We start from the raw sequence: 20,707 nt of genomic DNA on the forward strand, positions 1-20,707 counted from the left end.
AGTTCAGCCACACTGGAAACAACTTATCTGCTCCCTGTTCACCAGCAAAACCAACAGGAGCCTCAACCTGTGACTGGAAGTTCATTATTCCCTTTGACCAGTTATCTCCTATAATTCAATAAATCTGCCCGTTCTATGAAGTGGGCACCCCTAAAAGCAAGCCAAATCTGAGGCAGCGAGAGCGCTTTAAATATTTATCTGCAAAAGGTACCTCACAGAAAACACAGGAAGTAGATGTGCTACATGATAATAACTCCACACGCCTCTTTCAGCATTTTATTTACAAAAGATCTGCAATTAAATTATTTACATATTGCATTCCCCCATCCCAAACACACACTCTAGCTAAAGGAGATCTGCACAAGATAAATCTCAATACAGTGTATTAAGATTCACAAAGGTGGTTCCCACTGCTGCTGCCAGGGAATCAGGAGCAACTGGAAGTAAATACAGTTTAATCGGGTACATTTAGTGTTGTTTTGGGATAAGAATGTCTCTCAGCTTTATTAAGGCAAGAAAACATAACTGCTCTGAACTGCAGTAAACTTTCTAGGCAGGATTTCACCTCCTGATGGAAGAGCGACCGTCCGCATGCCCTTCAGGTTTAAATCCTGTATCAGTCTGTCCTCAGATACTGTTCTTAGACGTTTGCCACACATTCCCCCCCACACACACACACCCTTCTGAAGAGGAGGTAAAGCTAAAAGAAAACATACAACAAAGCCGAAACTCAAACTTAGCAAACCGATTCCCACATCGTCTCTTAAACTGCGATCTGAACATTTTACAAATCGGAATCCACATGGAACTGCAAATAAAGGGAACCCACCTTTTGGGTGTCAAAAGGGATGCAGGGATTTGGAAACCAGGTTGGTCCGGAAATTTAAAAATTAGGTCATGCTAACTTCAACATCTCTGAGGGTTCAGCATCAACTCTGTGTCCATTACACATAGGCTGAGTTGTCTCTTCTTGGCCAAGTTATAACTCCTCCTGGCCACCGAGACAGAGAAAAAGCGAAAGAGAGGAAGCATTGCACAATATCTGCAACCTTTCTGATCTTGATTCTCAAAATCAGGAAACAGAAAAATTATTCCAGCCCAGTGAGGAAGTCTGCATTCAGGTCTGAATCGATTTAAGGCCGTCTCCTTACCCGTTTGCAGAAGCTTGTATATCTGCCCATCTCAGCTGTGCACAGGAGAGAAGCAGCAGCCACAAGTCAAACTAAACCCTAAATAGAGTAACTCAAGCCTCAGAAGCCAGAGAGAGATTCACATTAAACATCAGCAGGATTCCCTGGATGAGAGCAAACACCAGTTTCCACCACACCTCAGATGCCTCGAGAGGCAAAAGAGTTCAGTAAACTCCAGGCAGAAAACGATCGAGGACACCTCTTTCCCGGAGTTGAGAAAGGAGGTGTCCTGTTGTTCAAACAACCCAGCCTTCCTTGGCCTGGGTTGCCGACCTTCTTACAGGGAACCTATTTTGCCAATTCCAGAGACACTGCCAAAAATACAAAGTACAGCTGGATGGCTCTGCAAGGCAGGCTGTTTCTTACCACTCTAATAAGTTTAAATCATGCCTCTGTCTGGAGTTTGGAATTCAAGTGTAGGGCAAATTATAGGCAGAATGAACAAGCAGATTCATTCTAAGACAAGAAGAGGTCTAGCAAAACCCTACCCCCAGAAAAAAGGAGCAGGAACTCTGCTCAGTGTCCTTACCGTAATGGAAGGATAGGTGCTCCTAAAAACCAGGACAAGTCCTAATCACAGTAAAAAAAGTACTACCGCCACCCCCACCCCAGCTCCTGACTAATCGGCTGATGTCTTCAGCTTTTTCAAATCCTTAAAATAAGTTTATTTTAAATTTCACCGCCTGGGCTGAAATATCAGCACATTTGTACAAGAGGCGCCAATTTAAAAGTGCAAAGCTGAAGTCGGACATTATTTGCCATTTAAGACAGAACAGGACGTTTTCCTGGAAAGGCTCCTCTTGGGATTATTCTTGTCCCACCGACTCCAGGAGAGAACATCTCTCTGTGTTGTAAAAGGAGTTCCCGATACCAAGGGGAAATAGATTAAGATTTTTCTGGTTCCCAGAGTGGCTTTGTTGACAACAGGATTTGCTCCATGCGGGTGTGGGGGAGGGGGAGGGAAGGGGCAGTCAAGCATCCCAGATTTTTTTGTGCAGGGAAGCCACCAAACTCCTGCTCGTTAGCCCATTTCTGAGGGTCGCTTCCTGAAGGCCCAGCTGCCATCTAAGAACAATGAAGCCTGCTCTCAACTACACTACAATTAATCCCCAGGGGCTGGCTTCCCTACCTTTGGGTCAAAGAGACACAATCAAGATGACGGAGCAGACTGGAAATTCTGCATAAAGATTCACACATAAAAGTGAGCAGAGTCCGCTTCTTCTCCAGGAGCAAATATATGAGCTCTTTATTTTCTGCGGTTTGCAGGAGAGAAGCCTTCCGGGCCAAACGTCAGTTAGGAGATCCCGCTTAACTGAAGCCTTTCCAGTGACTTCACACTCTGGATCCGGATCAGCGAGGAGAACCAAGAAGCAGCCCAAGTGGACAGGTCTTCCTCTGCAGAACCACAAATCCCTTCAAGTAGATCAATCTAGTTGGCCAACGTAAAGCTCCCTGTACATCTTCAATGCTCCAAGCATGGCGGACGCATCAGGCCCGTACTGAATTTAGGCTTTTTTTCTGGTGTGGCAAGCTGGTTATGAAGCAGGCTGCACTAACTTCTTGTTTAGACGTAGATCTTAGCCACAGAAAACCCAGAAGGCTCTTGATCCAACTTCTGACTTCAGCTGTCCGACTGAAATCACCTCCTGTCCAAAGTCCACAGATATTCAGAACGTGAACACCAAGTGCCAGCGGTGGACTTGGATTCCAAGGAGCCCTGGTGACTTCGGGCCTCTGAGGTCTTCTTCCATCAACAGTCCTAGTGACCCAACTCAAGGTTTTGGGACGCTTCTCCTCCATCGTCCCCATTCTTCAAACCGGCCCGGCCACAGTGGACATTTACAAGAGCAGCAGGAGCAAATAAAAGCAGGCAAGGATCAGCCGGGCTCCCGCAACAGCGACAGGGTTCTCTGCTCACAACCTGGCCTTGGCCTACTCATCTCTTCACCCCTTCACAACCCAACTATAAATACAGGCAAGATAAATTGACAACAACACGGGGGAGAAGACAACTACTGAGAGGGAGAGATGTCTACCAAACAAAAGACATGGAAAAGCCACCTTCGTTTGGTGCTGCAGTCTTTGCTGGATCCTACATTCCTACTCTGTGAAGGTGAGGATCATCCAGCTGATCACGAAATAGAAAAGGAAGATGGGATAGACGACGAGGGCTTTGCGGTTGGGGGGTTGGCTGTCTACCAGGAAAGCTGTGGATGCTGGAGAGAGAGAGAGGGAAAAAAAAAAACCAGAGTAGGCATGTTTGAGACACAGTCCCTCTGAAGACAAACCTTAAAGCAGGAAGTAAGCGAAGGTTGAGATGGTAACTCTGCAACTCTGAAGTCAAGGCATCGTTACCAAGTGAGATCACTTTTCTCTGATGATGGACGTACATTATTCCATGTACATTTTAATGAGAAAGCATAACCTATACTGTATATTTCTACTGGCAATAATATCTATGTATTTTGTTTTAAAAAAACCACATAAAAGTGTAAAAGTTACTGTAAGCATGGCGGTGGCATCAAGTCAGGGTGAGAAAGCTAAAACAGCAGAGGAAATAGCTAACATATTTTTAAAAACACACAAAATATGTGTAAAAAGGTAAAGATGATCAACTTTGAGCTCTCATCCCACGAAGATATAACTTTAAAAAATCACCACTTAAGTGAATTTCCTCAACATATGTTCAGTGCTTTTAAGGAACCGATCCAAGCTGCCACTCAAAAGCAGCCCTACAAAAATCATCCTGAGCCCTTGAACTCAGCCGGAATGGAAACGTGTCAGTTACACCTCCACCCCTCCTGATTTCAGACAATTGAAAAAGTAACCACAGAGAACATTAGCTGCCCTAAAACATGGAGGGCCTCCTGCCTTGGGATTTCATTCTGTTAGCATCAACACCCTTACACATCTGAACAAGCCAAATTTTTTTTTTTTAAAAGCCCCTAGAAAGCTGTTTGAAATGTGATTCTGGCCAACGAACTCATCTTCCCCACTTGCTGGCTTTATACAGAAGCCTTCAGGTTGCCAGGCACTCTCTCTCTCTCCCTGAAAACACATGCTGGCCATGATCCAGACCCTGGCTTTCGTGGAGCAGCCCAGCCAAATTTCAAATGGGCTCAAACAGGGAAGTTCAAAACGGTGCTCTGCCTCACACTTACCTAACGTTGACCAGCCAAACATGGCTGTGACAACTAAGAGGCGCACAATGAAGCCAGCTGTGCCAACACCTGCCATGAGCACAAGCCTGCAGACCAAGAGCGCCACCGTCAATGGCAGGATACAGTAGCCCAGCACACACAAGCTCTGAAAGAAAGATCTGGGGTTGTTGCCGGGGGGGGTGGGTGGGGAGAAGAGACATTAAATTCTAAACAAGGTGGAGAGGGAGAGACACAGTCATACTCAGACTAGCATAAACAGTTCCTAGATTTTTAGAGGCCACCTGCCTTCCCCAGAAATCTGTTCTGTGCTGCGCTATGGTTTAAGGTTTTGCACTACGGAGTGGACACCACCAAGCTTCATCTCTGTTATGCCAGCCTATGAAAAAGAAGCTTCTCATTGCAGATAGTGTCTCACCACCACCTGCAGTGGCAATCTGTCCAGGTGAGGGGGGACCTCTCCTCCCCACCCCCAGCAACAGAACCAAACTATATCAATCTATGTTTTTTGAACAGGCTGAGAGAACTGAAGGCCTGTGCCAGCTCAAGGACGTGCGTACAGCCAACTCTCCCCAACCCACTCACATGGTTCCTCCCAGCAGCTTGGAGTTTAGCGTGATGACAACCGCCCCGAACCAAACGATGACGAACACTTCTGCAAACTGGGGGCCTCTGTCTTGGTCACTGTCCGCCGCACCTCCCTGAAGCATGCTAAAGAAGCGGGGAGGGGAAGAAGGGACAATGATCGCTGAATCAGAATCAAAGAGCAGGTATATACTGTACATTTCTTTCATGGTTTTCTAAAGTCCGACAGCTTCTCTTTCCAATGAAATCACTGTTTTGAGATTATTGTTGTTTTAATTTTACTTTCTTAACACTATGAGCCATCTTGAGTCTCATTATCAGGAGACATGTGGCCTATAAATGGGACAAATAAGGAAGGAAAGAGGGAGGGAGGGAGGATGTTTCCTTTGCACCCAGAGCACTAACTGAGCCACCTCCCTAATACTGGCCAATACCAGACATGGTGAGGTACACAAGAATCCTAAGAGTTAGAAAATAAGAACGAGGTCGATCCTACTGCAACTCTGTCATTAGCAAACAAAGTGTTTCATGAGTTGTGAATCAAAACATTGTCTCAGGCCTATATTATACACTGGAAGAGTTTTTTTTTTTCTGTTATAGACCTTCATTGGTCCTCAACCACCTACACCGTTGCAGTTACTTCTCTCAGACTTTGGACTTCAACATTATTTTTGTTGCTGCTACCAAAGTTTTTCATTGCCCCCAATGAAATAGAAGTGTGTGTGCATGTAAAGCAGAGGCCGTACAAATACTTACAGTGCAAGCAAAACACACAGGATCAAAGGTCCCCATAGATCCCCTGCAAAAAAAACAGAAAAACAACGTGGGAGAGATGAGAGTTTCCTGCGGGAAGATCACTCACAACAGGATCTTTTCCTCCGGCCATATTTGAGTCTCCCACACGGCTTTTCTTTCTTGCCATACACTAAGGGCTAAGCGCCATTCCCTCCCCGCTGCATTCCACTCTCAATTCTGAATGGAGCTCACCCAATGCTTCACTCAAAGGTCTTCTCTCCAGCCTTCCTCCTAACCTGTTCTATGCTGGAACACTGACACTTCCGAACAACTGAATAAGGAAGGTCAAAAGGTTTCAGGTTTCAAGGCTTTGAAGAAACCTTGGTACTTACAGTCTCTCAGAAGGCTGCTGCTTTTTTTGGGATACATGACGTGGACAAATTTCTTCCCGACAGCTTTGAGATCTCTCATCTGAAACAGTTGAAGAGATGAGCTACTTTACTACTCTGAAAGGAAGCTTTCAATCAAAGAACATTGAGAGAAGGCCCATTCCACATTTACCATGGCCATCCATCCATGAGTGTTATTCTGGCTGGATTACTTCAACACAGATCCACAAGACCACCTCCAGAAATGGTTCAGAAAATTCAGTAAATGCAGGATGCAGAAAAGGTGATCAGACCAGAATATGCCGATAGGAAACCAACTTGCATTTGTCACTGATGCACATCAAAACTTCAGCGTTAGCCTTTAAAGCCTTAAATGGTTTGGGACCATGTTAAACGAAGGGCTGCCTCCATCACTATAACGCTTCCTGCATGGTGAAGATCAGTGACGGAGACCCTCTCCTGCTTAATCCACCAGCCTGCTCTGTGCTGCTCCTCCAGCTCTGAAATGGGCTGCCAACTCTGGCTGGTCAGGCCACCTCTCTGCAACTCTTTGAGGCAAGCCATGAAAACTCACCTGCTTCCTCAGATCTTTCTCAATTATGACTTCTTGCTTAGGCTGGGTATCTGTTATTGTACTACACATGACTTTTGATTAGGTAAACTGCCATGCCGAGGTGGGCGAGGAGGGGGTGGGCTTTTGTCCTAAGAAGTGCACGGTTTTAAGTAAATTAATTAAAAATTGAATATTTTAAATAAATGGAAGCAGAAATACGTTTCATCAGCTACAGAACCACTTGACAGAAAGGGTCACTACTAAAGGCATTTTGGTCTCCACACAACACCACATCAGCCCAGGAATCTTCTGGGACGTCAATTCTCCCGCCCCATCCCAAATACCATCAGCCTTGGGAAAGCAGGAGAGGTTCTTTAGCGCTCCCATTTTGACACCCTTGCTCATACAGAAAGTGTTGACTAAGACACTGGAGAGGATTATGCTTTTTTTGGAACGAATAACACGGAAACACATCTCTATGTAAGGAAGCCATGGCATTTAGCTTAACTCGCCACAAAAGCTCACATAATCACAAACAAATCTAGAAGTTAACCGGAGTTTTAAGACACTCTAGCAAACGTTGATTTTTGTCAACATACTTACAATTGTATCTTTAACAGGCTCATCAAGGGTGGAGTAGTCTTCATCGGGAGAACGGGATCCAACGGGAACGGTAATTTCTCCTTCCACGGGAATATCTTCTGATATTGACACATCGGCCAGACCTGCAAACTAAAGGTTTCCGAGCAGCTTTTTAAAACGCACCCCGCTGCTACCAGTTTAGTGAAAGCTGAACTGGTCTGAGAAGGAATTAATAAGCACTGCTGAGGGATTGGGCAGGCAAAGCCCCTCCTCCGGACAACCTGCTGGCTGGGGAGTCTGGGTGTTGTAGTCCAGAAGGAGAAGCTTCCCCAGACGCTGGGCTTGAGCCACTTCAGGGATGGGAAGCTGGATGGAAGTCTGGCCTGGGAAGGGTCTTTGGCTGCCCCCCTGCCCTCAACCCCAGAACCGCCCCCCCCGCTCCCTCCCTCTCGGGGCAGCTGGGAAGAGGCCTGTCCCTGGGCTGCAGCCTGAAGGGCAGGGGCCGCGGCTGCTTCTCCCTCTCCTCCCCCCGCCTGCCTGCCTTCCCCCCCTCGGGAGCCAGAAGGGAGCTCAGGCCGAGAGGACGGAGCCGATGCTTCCCAGACCCTCCGCTTCCCCGTTGGAGAAAGAAAAGAGCCGAGCCTTGTGGCCGAGAGTTCCGCCGGTCCCTCCGTCCCCGCGCCTGCACCCTAGAAAGGTGGGCTCGGAGGCTTCTCCCGAACCCGCCCCGCACCCAAGGGAGGGGAAAGGCCAGCTTCCCCGCTGCCCCTCCGGCTGGCCCACCCGCGGCCCCCAACCCACCAGCGGCTTCGCCCCTCCGTCCGCCGCCGCCGCCGCCCCCTCCGCCACCGCCATCTTAGCACTGACGTGGAGGGAGAGGCGCTCTACGTCATCTGCCCGCGACGCCGCGGCAGGCGCGCGCGGGGAGATGACGCGCTAGAGGCTGGCGTCCGTTGCCGCGGCGACGAGGGAGGCTCAAGTTTCCCCCTCTGGGCGTCCGAGAGCAGGCGCAAGAGCTGCCGGGAGGGAGGCGGGCCGTCCGTTGGCGGGCGGAGCTCCTGTTGGCCTTTGGCGCTTGTCACTCAAAGCAGGGCGGAGCCGCCGAGGAAGGAAGGGAGAACTAGCATCATCATCATCATCATCATCATCATAAAATGGGCCGGGATTCTGAGTTTCCTGAGGCTTAAGCAAGAGATTCTTGCAGAGAGGTCTCTCCTGCCCTCAAGGCCGCCTGGATCAGAGGCGCCTGATGGGTGTGTTGATTTCTTTTTGAACTACAACTCCCAGAATTCCCCCCCGGGAGCCTCGCAGAGGTGCCTGGGGGATTCTGGGAGTGGTAGTCAAAACCAAACAAAACCCACAAACAGGTTTCACACCTGCCCAGCCTAAATACTGTAAACAAGGCTATTGTGGCAGAACTGTTCATGCTGTCCTGCAGGCAGCCCTCTTTGCGCAAAAGCCCTCTCCTTCCTCCTGCTGACATGAGGAGGGGGAAAAAAATAAAATAAAATGGCCCTACAGCATCCAAGAAAGGCCGTCGCATCCTCTTCAAATAAATTCCAGAATGGATGCTGCTGCAGCTTTGAAGAATTTGTTTGAGTTATTATCTGGTCTCCCCCACAGGCTAGGCATATTTGATTATCTTTCTCCTATTTCAAAAACAAAGGCATTCTGACACAGGAAAAGAAATTAAGAAACAAGGTCCTTTAATTCCTTTGAAGTGCACGTACAAAACATTCAGCAAATATGTACACGTTAGGGTGAGTTCAGGCATTAAGCTCTGATTTTCCCCCCCGGGGGAAGAAAAAGAATCCAGACATCAACTATTGAAACAGTTACATTCTGCATAACATTGTAATTAATGTAGAAGAGAAAGAAACTATATACAGTATCACAACATCATTCCATTTAAAATAATTTACAGTACAGAAAAGAACACAAGCAGTGTATGAATTTCCAAAGGAGACCTGGCTTCATCAAGACTGAAGTGGGAATCCCACGGGTATTTGAGTGACTTTTTCTTTGCATAACTAGTCGGAGCTAACTGATGTGATTCCAGGACGTGTCTCCGTCATGCGCCTGGTCGCGCACTCAATTGTGCAACCGAGATGTGGCGAGCACACCCCGGCACCTCTGTAATTCACTGCAATTAACAATGGCAAGTTACTCAAGCCTTCGACAAGACTCCAGTAAGACACCAGCCATTCCATAAGCAAAAGCCAATCCAAACCTTTGTGCTTCATGTCAGTGGAGAATGTATGCTGTTTTTTAAAATAGCATTAATTTAAAACTTGCTCTAAGACCCATGGTTGTCTCCATGTTGAGCAGGGACAAATAATTTTGGTGCTTGGAGCAAACAGCACCTTCTCCCTCCTCTCGTTCGCCCGCCCCCCCCCCCCGAGGCATGGGCACAACATCCTCCCAAACAAATGGAAGAGGGAAAGTAGGAGACTGTGGCATAAACCCATGGAAGAAGTGATTTTATGTTGTGTTTTTTAAAAGAGAAAAGAATAGGGCTGGGAGGTATTGCTGGTTTGTTTCCTTAATCCTCACCACCAGGTTGTCCTCTCGCTTTCCTTGTCTGGTAAATCTGTAAGGAGGTATTTCTAATTCTAGTAATTGATATAGTTCTTGTCCAATGAATAATGTGATTAATCCAGGCATGGGATGGCTCTTTCTCTGCATTTATTTTCTAGGCGAGAGGGAATGGCATTATCCTCAGAATCGCCCCAGTAAACAGTCTCCACAGAAAATTAAGGTGTGGGTCCAGTGGGAGCTGTGAAATGAATCATGAGTAGATTCTAAACGAGTGGCCTTACATTCGTGTTTATTCAAAGCTATTCTGAAAATTCTCCTTTAAAAAAAATACACCACAGCACCACATCATTGCTTGTGTGCAATTCAAGTTTGTAAAATAAAATAGCATCTGCAAAGTCTTTGCCAGGTTGCTTTTAATCCTAGTTAAACTGAATTTGCAGGAAAGTAGCAAATACTGTACCAAGTGCTTTCCTAGACAAAACCCAGTTGCTTTTGATCAGTGTACAAGTTGATCAGAACAAAGTAACTCTTCCCTTAATTGGTTACAGAGAATCACCATCTCCCCTCAACCCCGCAATAATTCTTAATGTAACAACGGAATTGTCATTTATAGCATGTCTGCATTTGCAAGTAATTTTACCTGCCTGGTGGTGTTGCAACAAGAACAGCTGGAACTACATTGCATTATATTTAATTAATGCAATTGATGACATTGCTATTGTTTTTCAGCATTGACAAGTATTCCTCTGAATATGTCTACTTCATGTAACATTTAAATGTTATTTTATTCCATTCACCCAGGCAAATATTTCAGGTTCAAACACTTGTTGCATATTAGAACCCAAAGACAGAAGTAGAAACAAATCATATCTTCCACGCTTGTTATTAACTAAATGCAAATAAACCATGCTAAATTGCACCACCATTGATGGCATCAAGAACTTTTCTCATGCAAATGAAAATGTCCTGGTGCAAAGAAGCCTTAAAGGCTAAGAAAAACCACAGCACTGGGCTAGATGGCACTTCCGGCCTCTTGTTTGGCTTTCACACAGAAGCTGGATTCAATGGTTCGTCTGAAGGTTTCCCTGTCACTCACTGTGCGGTGTTCAATGCCTTTGAAAACGTTCACTCCTGCAAGCCAGTTGGCCTGGTGGAAACCTCAAAGCCAACCCTAATCCTTCCTGCTTTCACAGGCCAAAGCTGGCACCCAGCCCAGGACCCTTGAAAGCCACGGCGGGCTAAATCCGGAAGCTTCCGGCAACAACCACAAACAATTCCTCCCACAGAAAGGTATTCCTTTCCAGACTTGGAAACCAGAAAATGAAGTCATTGCTTTGACTTGAGCCATGGGAGTGTGCCAGACAAGCTGTATCCTGTATGCCCTGTGGCATACAACCCCTTCATACAATAGCGTCCTTACAGGATGCTCCTGTTCTGGGAGTCAAAAAGAAAACAGAAATATCATTTCCACACCAACGTCACCCCAAGTCCTAAATTCACTTTTCCCTGAAATTATTCTCATGCACCTTCTCCTCCTCAACGGCGGTCGGTCGTTCTCTGTCAGGAACTCATTTTTGCAATTATTATAGGAAAAGAAACCTCACTGAGTCAAGGCCCTCCTATGGGGTTGCTCTGAGCACTATCAGAGTCAAGGCACTTTCCAGTGCTTATAAGCAATCAGGAAACTAACTGGCAATCATCATAAATAATAAATTGTACCAGGTACAGTAGTCTTCACCTGCTATAAAAAACACAGGACCCCTGGCATCTGTCACCTCTCAAGAGTGGAGGAAAAGGTGAAATGAAGACATGAGAAGAGGTACATCAACTTTTTAAAAAAAGTCTCTTTCACCAAGGAGAACACACCCACACATTCAAGTACATTTACCCCCCCCCCATTGTGATTTCAACAGTTTTTAAAAAATCAGATCCTTCGGGGCAGGAAGGTTTGCCACAGGAAGCTTCTCCAGGTAGCTTTAATCTTAGAAAGGAGCTCCAAGGAATACAAGTAACAACAACATAGAGCCCCTGCAAAAGGCCACCAGTGTTTCCTTACTAAAAGTATCAACCCTCAAAATAAAGTGTGCTTTTTAACAAATTATATATCAGGCTTGTACAAAACTGTTATAAATACTGAAGGTATAACAAGAACTTCTCCCAGAGGTCTAGCAGCCATAAAATTCCCTTTAAGGGCTCAAAGAGCGCCCCCCCCCATGAGGTGTCTTAAAATTAGCCAAGGAAAAAACACACACAAGGTTGGAACATGTCGTTCTGCTCTCCTCTTCATTCTGGGTCAGTAGGGAAGTGGATCAGTGGGAAGCAACGCCTCTGTTGAACCTGCGTGCTCTCCACATGGCACAGAACGTCGGTCTTCCAGTGTCCTAAGTAGCAGACAGTCTCCGCGTTTAGAGAACGTTCTGGGCTTCAGAACGTCACCTTCCAAATGAAGAAGGCAACAGATGTTTTACAAGTGGCCAATGTGCAAGACAGAAGGCAGAAATGGCTTTGTATCCACAATCACACTGGAAACAAATCATAGCCCATGAGAAGGATCCATGCGGACAAACCCGTGTGTCTTCCAGGTTTACAAAGCTGATCTGAAACTTACTGAAGAATTGAGGGTTCCCCCCATGGAGATGGATGTCCTGAACGCAGGCAGAAAGTTCGCTGCTCAAAAAAAGAAAGAAGAAACAACAGCAGCAGAAATCAGCGTAGCTAATACTAGATCCGCTGATAACAGCTTCGGATTTTGTGCGCTGACTCGGTAATGGCCAAGAAATCACAAACTGCTGTTTGGAAACAATGGAAAGCTGGTGCATGCAAGATCTTTGCCCCCTTTCCCAAGGATACTCAAGGAGAGCCAGGTGATGGGTTGGTGAAATACTCTCAAGAAGGCAGGCGACGTACATCCTCCACCCACCAATCTTCACTTCCACCTGTAGAAATAAACTTTTCCTGCTCAGCCTGGGATTTTACTCCAAGATGTGCGGTTACCGCTGTGGCCAAACATGGTTCTACCACGCGGCTCAACCCTCTTGACACCTCCAGCTGCAGGAAAGCCTGGCCCTGCCGAGCGGGTGCAGGGTTTCCGGTGGGCAAGGCCCGACTAGGATTGGACATTCTCGATTGGACTTCCAGTGAAGTGATCATAAAGCAAAAGCAAGGCGTCAAAACGCTGGCACGTTTGAAGTGCTCCGGCCAAGATGGCGGTGGGGAGGGGCCTTCCTGAATCAGACAGGTAAGCCACGAGGTCTGTGAAGCCGGACATCTGGCTTAGCTGGTGGGACGGGACACCCAGTTCCATCCCCAAGTGGATGAAATTCTTGAGCCCTGGCAAAGATGGGTCCAACTGGAGAGCAAGAGACAGCACCAAAGAATCTGGGAGGCTGGCTATAGAGAGATCTGGTGAAGAGAAGAGAGGAAGAGACATTGAAGAGAGACGGCAAAACACACCAGGAGAAGCCCACGCCTCTGCCTCAGCCGGCCAAGGCCTTCGCTCACCTTGCACAACGTCACCAATCTTGGCCACAAGGCTCTGAACATCTTCGCCCTGCCAAGAAAAAGAACTGGTGTCACCCAGCAGGGCCACTGTGAGGGAACACACCTGGCAACGCTCACCATGAAGGCCTTGGAACTGCAGGGTGTCAGAAGGTGAGCAGAGCCAGACCGGGACACCTGGAATCTGCAGGAGTGCCGGGAATGGTCCAGCAGAATTACCCCAAGAGGAACACAGAAGGCATGGCATTGCTGGCAAACCGAAGGAAGGAAGGCAGGAAGGAAGGCAGGAAGGAAGGCAGGAAGGAAGGCAGGAAGGAAGGCAGGCAGGCAGGCAGGCAGGCAGGCAGGCAGGGAGGCAGGCAGGCAGGCAGTGTGGAGGAGAAGGGGGAGTCTGCCAGCCTCAACATCTGGATGCAGTGACGGACCTTCCCAAATGCTGACAACTAAGTTCAACAAAACACAGCGACTGCCACCCCAGAGCAGCCTGCAACTCAGATATTTTAGCTTCTGTTGATACCTGAGCTTTACAGTTTGCACTGAGTGGGCAGGTTATCTCAGGGCCAATATTTAGACTAACATTTCTGCCATTTATACATGATCAGGCTTGCCGTGCATTGCTCGCTGTGAGCGGCTCTGATTTCAAATACGCTGTCAGGAAAATGGCAGGCGAATACATGTGCACACACACCCTACACATGAAGCATCCAAACCAAAAAAATGCCCATCTCCTTCCTTCCCTTGGTGGTGGTTGCTCAGAGGCAGAGGAATGGAGCCCAGGAAAACTTACCAGCTGCTCCCCGCTTTCCACAGCCGGGTTTCGGAAAGACAGAAATGGTTCCTGAGCAGAGGCCAGCGGGAGTTTCTCTTGCCCTGTGGAGAAGACGGAGCAGGCAGGGCCCGCAGAGGCCACCACCTCCTCGCCTCTGAGCTGCCTCTGGGCAAACCCATTCCTGCCGGTGTCCACGAACTCCGTCTGCGTGGAGAACGTCTGCAGATCCAGTTCGGTGCATTCCACAGGGGTGTGAGGCCAGCGATGCTGCCTCTCCGTGGCACAGGAGGAGAGGGGAGCTGGGCCGCCAGGGTCTCCCGCAGGATCCTGCCTGGACTCGGCCAAGGAAGACCCTCCAGCTGAGCAGTCGCTGCACCCAGAGTCTCTGATCAGGGGCTGGGCCTCGGTGAGATTGCCAGCGAGGGGCGCGGTGGAGCCAAGTGTGATCAAGTTGGAGAATTCCACGTCGGGTCGGTGGCAAGGAAGAGGAAGCCCAGAAACTTCAGCATTCGGGGTATACTGCACAGCTTCGTTGTAATCTAAAAATCGAGACAAAACAGGGGCCCTGCTGTCACAGGAGTAGGATTCTTTGCGTGGTGCGGTGTTTTGTGTTGTGGTTGGTTTTAGTACCACTGAATACCCCAGATTTGTAAAGTTTGTATGAAAGTTGTGGACCTTCTACCACCAGACCTCCGTTAGTTACAGGATACGTGAACAAAACATGCCGAGCCTTTCTGAGACAACCAGACGAGTATTAAAACAATTAGTAAGAATCATTCAAAGTGACCAAGCCAGCTTTCTAGATTTGGGAAGAAACTTGTTCCATAAAGAAAGTCTTCCATTTTCCCCATCTTTGATTCCTGCTTGCTCCTACATTTCCGAAAGCAAAGACTCACCACCCAAGTTTTGCCCTTTTGGGGTTGTGATCAAAACCATTTTGACTCAGGGGGTGGTGGTGGAAGGAAACCTCCACTCAACGTTCCCTCTAGTCCCAGGAATGCTGCTGCTTGAGAATCACCTTGTGCCGGCCGGTGGCAAGGGCTTAAGCTCTGGATGTGTAAGCAAGGGAGGTTCAGCACGGTCTCACGGCAAGAGAAGCCAGATGGCAGGGCAGAAGGCTGGAAGGTGACTCTTTGGCCAGGGAAATTCTGGCTTCTTACAAACACTTGAGGGAGGGAGGAGGGAAATGGTGCACAAAGACATCACTGTTAACAAATACGCTTACTCTGTCTCCTCTGCATAGATATAATCCCTGCACCGGCTTTGCAAGGAGGTTAGCCGCCTTGTAGATTCACCCACCTGGCACGCCTCCTTGAGAAGCCATGTCTGATGGCTTGTGAAACGAGAAGCGTCCAGTCGCTCTCTCAGTGGCAGGAGCAGCCACAACACAGCCCTAAGTGCAAAGCACTCTTCTAGTGTTGGGGAGAAGCGCTTTACGCTTAGGGCACCTGGTCTCACCAAAAGTCCCCAACTGCCCCTTTAGCCCAGTATGCGCTGAAGCTCCATGGATGGAAATGCTAGAAACCGCCTCCATCTGGTGGCTCTACTCCCTCCCCCCCACACTTGCTGCCATTCCATCTGATCTGTTCTTCTGCACCCCCAGAGTCACCTGCTGGGCCCAGAGAAGGAACCTTATATCTCAGTCCACCCTCTTCCCTCAAGCACACCCCAGAGCCCCTTTTCTCCTTCCAGAATCACATCAGGGACAAGTCACGGTTGAGCTAAAACTGGCCTGATCCTTACCAAGAGCAAAACAAGAGTTGGCGGCCCTGGAGGAGAAGGCCAGCGAAGCGAGGAATAGCCCCAGGAAGCTGGAGCGACCCCAATCCTCTCGGCCACCATTGGGGGAAACAGGGGTGAAGCATGGCTTGACTCATCCAACTCACCTCGCTGCCCATGGTCCTTCCAAAAGCGCTGGCAGTAAAGGACAGAGACCGTCAGCAGCACCAACGCCAGGATGACCAGGGCACTGCTGGTCAGCACCCCGAGGGGAAGGTCAGCGGCGGGCGCCGGAGGGCTTTCCACTTTCACCAGTCTCACTTTAGAACGGCCTGCAGAAACATCAGGGGAAGGAGATGTAGGAAGGACGCAAGGGAGTCACGTCCCTTTGAGGGCCACGAGGCTGCATCCCACCCCCGTGGACCCTTTCACAAGCCATACTCCCCAGCCCACCCCCCTCATCTGAGCCAGCGGGTGGTTAAGAGGGTCAGGCTAGGATTCAGGAGACTTGGGCTTAAATCCTTGTTTGGTCATGGAAACACACGGAGGGAGCAGCCACTCACAGCCCCCCAGCCTGATCTACCTCACAAGGTCGTTGTGAGCGGAAAATAGAGAGGAGAAGAGCCATGTCTGCCACCTGGAGCTCACTGGAGGAATGGCACGATGACAATGCAGTAAATGCACCAAGCACTAGCTGAGTGCAAAGGTTGTGCTCTTCTCTTCCTTCACTCTTTCCATCCCCAGGGTTGGTAAATCTGCCCCACTTTTTGCCTTCTAAATAGCAGGACCTCCTGAAGGAAAGGGGTCTTGTCCTGAGACCTTTCAGACCAACCTGCCCCCCACTCCCCCCCCCCCGCCATAAGTTCTCTGTTAAGTAGAATAAGAAATAGGTGGGCACCATGGCTCCGCTCGGAGAGAGTGAGAAAAAGACCAAAGTTTAAGAGAAACCTTATTAACAGGCAGGCAGAGTGGATGCCCTAAAAGGTACAGCAGGATATCACAGCTTACAAGACAGAGCCTGATGCAGGCCTCAGTCTCTAAAAATACTGGGGAATTCATCAGGAACTCCAATTTAATAAGAAATTAGCTGCGTCCGAATGGAGCTGGGAGCGACGCACTGAACTAGTTTCTAGCCCCGATAGGTAGCTGGTCAAAGCAAAACATGGGCGTCACACACGGCGAATCATCCTGTGATCCGTGTTGACCCCCACAGAACTAACTATTCAGGGATGAAGTAAGTTGCAAACTAGTCGTGATCCTCTGGACAAGCCACTCTTGGGGGGAGCCCCCCGCATGCACGCCCCCCAACCCGGCACCTACATTGCAGCTCAGAAGAGGGCGTCTGCTTGGTGCAGGGCACGCATTCTAGGTCCTGGAGGCCTCTGATCTGCGTTTTACTGTAGAAACTGCCAAGAGGAAGATAAGGAATGAAAAGGAGTTGGAGAGAGATTATTTAGCCATGAGTCTGAGATGGGCCACAACAGCCATCCAGCTCAAGATTCAACTCCTGTGGCCTTCGCATTTTCCTCACGTAGGCGTCTTGCTTCCCTTCACACAAGAGAAGGAGAAGAGCTAAACCATACACCGAAATTATATCCCTTCTTTCCAATGTTCTGTGCAAAATGAAGTGTGATGGGGCTGCCTTGCTTGTGCCTGAATTTATTTCTCCAGGGCACTGTTGTTTTCTCCCTTCATCTCTTTATGGTCAGTTTCAGGGCTCCTGGCCCAAGTCAGGTTCAAAGGGAGAGAGAGGGGCTCAACCATCTGAAACTGACTAACCTAAGAGTCTGAAACTGACCAGAATAACAAAGAGTTACAACAAGATGTGGAAGACAACACTTCAGGCACCACCCGCACAGGAGGAAATTGGCAAGTGCCTCAGAATCCCATTCATGACCTTTCACCCCGCATCACATCACTTTCAGTGAAGTGTACACATTGAACATCTGCCAGCTGCGTTCATATAGGACTCATCCCCCCCCAAAAAAACCCACAAGTTTTATTCACCAAAGTGCATCCTCAAGATCTAAGATGTGGATCGGGGGCCCTGCTTTTGAGCCCCTCCTCTGCCCTTCTTACACCTGTGACCTCTGCCAGACAACACATGCATCTGACCTGGCAGCTCCTAGGAGATTCCACCCAGGATTTGCACCTACCCCGGGAGACACTCTCCGCAGGCTGCGTCGGTGGTGGCGGTACAGTTGGACTTCTGGGTCCGGTTGATGAGCGCGCACCAGAGGCAGGGCTTGCAGCCGTGGTGACCCCACTGGGCCTTGAACCTCCTTGGGTGGCATGGCACGCACTGTGCCTGACTCCCTTCGCCGTAGCCACATTCCTACAAGAGACCCCACATGCTCTGTTCACACACACACACACACACTTGTTTAAACGTATTGGCCCCATAAGGGTAGAGGGCAAGGGGCCAACACCTATAAGGCTCAGGACCCTGACGATCCTCTCAGGAGCCCTGCTTATTATCTGGTCACCTTGGAAAGCTCCAGTCCCGGGCCACACTCCTTGCAAGGCTGGCACTGGCCATGCTCATCCAGGTACTCATTCTCTCGGCAGTCCGTTGGGTTGGCCAACAGCTGTGGCACCTGGAGAAGGAGGGAGGGAGGGAGGGAGGGGACAGGACAGCTTGCTAAATGGGTAGCCTTTTCCAGGGAGGGACACAGCACAGCCCAAATATACGCCTGGCCTGTTTGCGTAGCCCCTCCCTCACTAATTTTCTCAGAGAAGCAGCAAAACACGAAACAAGCCAAATTCTTTAGACTCCTGGAAGAGCCACCCTGGGTTGAACGCTGCTTTTCAGATGCCTCCCGGAAGCCTTCAACCAAGGTGTGGTAGCTTCAATTTGTTGTTGACATGTGGCAGCTGCCCCCCCCCCCTCTCCTGGAGGTCTCAAGGAGCCACCCATTGGGTTTGCCTGCCATGAACTGATCCCCTCATGCCTTCCACCACCAGGCCTGCGACTCTGAGGGTTCTGAGCGCCACTGCAGCCACACCGAGTCCCACCCTCTCCCTACAGCCTCCCAACCCCAGAAAGGGTGCTTACCTCAGTAACAACCGTCAGCAGAAGCATCAGGGCAGGTTCTTGCATCCTGTTAATTCATCCCCAGCTCTGCCGTTCATGAGAAGAAAACTGGCACATTGCCGGCTACGCGACGGCCACCTTGTGAATTTTGATCCTTGGAGTCCAAATCCTGCCGAAAGAAAGAAAAATATGATTAAGAGCTTGCACAGTGTGTCCTGGCAGGTCTGGCAGGAAGCTGTCCTAGAAGGAAGGGGCTACCCGCATGTGCTACTTTCGGTCCAGCGTCTTCCCCACTGAGCCAGTGACTTTACTGGACTGTACAAAGTCAAGCCGGCCTCCAACTAAGGTGGAAGCAAAGGCAGAGCAGCAGGTCGTGGAGTAACACAAATCAGAGTTAAGTCATACTGGAGACTTAGCTTGGACTCAGGGTGTTTCCCCCCAATGACTCTGGGACCCAGGAGCGCTTGGCTGCCCCCCCCCCGCCGGGGCGTAGTCTGTGTCTCCAGCTGCCAGTGCCAACCTTCCTGCCACCCTCACCCCCGCCCCGGCCCGGCCCCTGCCCTCCTCTTCAAAGCAAGGCTGCTTCTCCCCCGGTGACCGGCTGGAGGCTCGCCCGCCGGGGCGCCGCTGCAAGCCCGGACTTGCCCGGGCACGGCGCCCATCCCTCCTGCCCCGACCGCTGTGGGTGGCTGATCGGCTTCCCCTCTTGGCCGCCCTCCAGGCCAGCAGAGACCCCAGCGCAGAGGCAGGAGACGCTGCCGTCGGGGGCACGGCAACGACCAGGACTCCCCACACACACACCACACACACACACACACACACACACACACACACGGGACGGCCTCCTGGGAGGTGTCGCCCGTGGAAGAAGGCGGAGACGGAGGTCTCGCTCGCGCGGGTCCTTCGCAGGGAAGCCCAGCAATTCCAGGAGGCTGGATCGCAGCCTGGATCAGCCCCCCCCCGCAGCGCCCACCCACCCCCTGCCTCTCCTTGGCCCGCCGCGGGGCTGACTGTCCGGGGAGAAAAAGGCCCGATCCACACCCCCACCCCTGGCCCTCTTATCCTTGAGGAGGGGGCGATGGGGGGCTCCCTCCCTGGCAAAGCGTAGGGACCGAGGGTGGGTGGGATGATGCCGGCCCCTGACAGGGACTTGCCCGGGCATGCCCGCCTGCGTCCAAGCTTTTTGCTCGCCATCCCCAGATATGCTTTCTTCCCCCCCACCCCCTCTCCAGCGGAGGGAGGCAGCTGCGCCCCGCAGGGACCCCGACTGCTGCTTCTCCTCCTCCTCGCAAGCCCAGCCAACCCGCCGCCCGACTCGCGCTCACCCTTTCGCAAGCAGCCTCCGCCGGGATGGCACGGGGAGGGGTCTTCGGGGCATCCGGAGGGGCTGCAAGAGGGCGGGGACCCGTCCCGGGACGGGGAACCTTTCCCTTCTGGTCCGGGGCTGCCCGGCTGGGCTGGGCTGGGCAGCGCACACACACACACAGACCTGGGGGCGGCGGTCAAGCCCCTTGTCCTCCGGCTGAGCAGCGGGCCCGATCCCCCCCCCCGTGGCCTCCGGGTCCGATCCGCCTCCGCGCTCGAATCCAAGCAAGGCGCGCCTGGCCACGAGGAGACAGGTAGTAACGGGGAGCCAGCCCCGGCTCCGCCCACCGCGCCCGGATCGCACGCCCCATTGGCTCCCGGAGGAGCGCTATGTAGATTTAGCCCCGCCCACGGCGGCTGTCACGGCGGAGAATTCCCTGCGGGTGGTTTTATGAATGGGACAGGTGAGGAGAAGGCCGCCGGCCGGCCGGCCGGCCAGGTAGAGGCGCACCTGCCCAGGAGGCGAGGTGAGGGAGCCCTTTGGGGCCCCCTGCTTGATTCAGTCGACCGGATCCGGTTGGGACTAGCAAGGGGATGTAGGCCCTGAGTTCAAGGGATGCCAGTAAGAGAGGGCAAAGGGGCACATCCTTCC

At 50.5% G+C, this 20,707-nt stretch overlaps 2 protein-coding genes across 2 annotated transcripts; both read right to left on the bottom strand.

The window, feature by feature from the left end:
• Window positions 1–262: 262 nt before the first annotated feature.
• On the bottom strand, window positions 263–8,139 carry YIPF6 (Yip1 domain family member 6). Its single transcript, XM_072981016.2, has 7 exons — window positions 7,994–8,139; window positions 7,214–7,342; window positions 6,061–6,139; window positions 5,690–5,732; window positions 4,934–5,059; window positions 4,352–4,509; window positions 263–3,406 (listed from the first exon to the last, which is right to left on the bottom strand). Exons 1-7 carry the CDS (start codon window positions 8,045–8,047, stop codon window positions 3,291–3,293), a joined length of 705 nt encoding a protein of 234 aa, XP_072837117.2. The 5' UTR covers window positions 8,048–8,139; the 3' UTR covers window positions 263–3,290.
• A 736-nt stretch (window positions 8,140–8,875) lies between these two features.
• Window positions 8,876–20,360, bottom strand: EDA2R (ectodysplasin A2 receptor). The gene is made up of 9 exons (XM_078380741.1): window positions 20,240–20,360; window positions 18,772–18,919; window positions 18,203–18,313; window positions 17,873–18,051; window positions 17,037–17,122; window positions 15,884–16,048; window positions 14,016–14,536; window positions 13,232–13,280; window positions 8,876–13,132 (listed from the first exon to the last, which is right to left on the bottom strand). The coding sequence occupies exons 2-9, from the start codon at window positions 18,814–18,816 to the stop codon at window positions 12,837–12,839; spliced, it is 1,452 nt and encodes a 483-aa protein (XP_078236867.1). The 5' UTR covers window positions 18,817–18,919; window positions 20,240–20,360; the 3' UTR covers window positions 8,876–12,836.
• Window positions 20,361–20,707: the final 347 nt, after the last annotated feature.

The sequence above is a fragment of the Pogona vitticeps genome, chromosome 11, assembly GCF_051106095.1.
Source record: "Pogona vitticeps strain Pit_001003342236 chromosome 11, PviZW2.1, whole genome shotgun sequence".
In the NCBI taxonomy this organism is placed as follows: domain Eukaryota; kingdom Metazoa; phylum Chordata; class Lepidosauria; order Squamata; family Agamidae; genus Pogona; species Pogona vitticeps.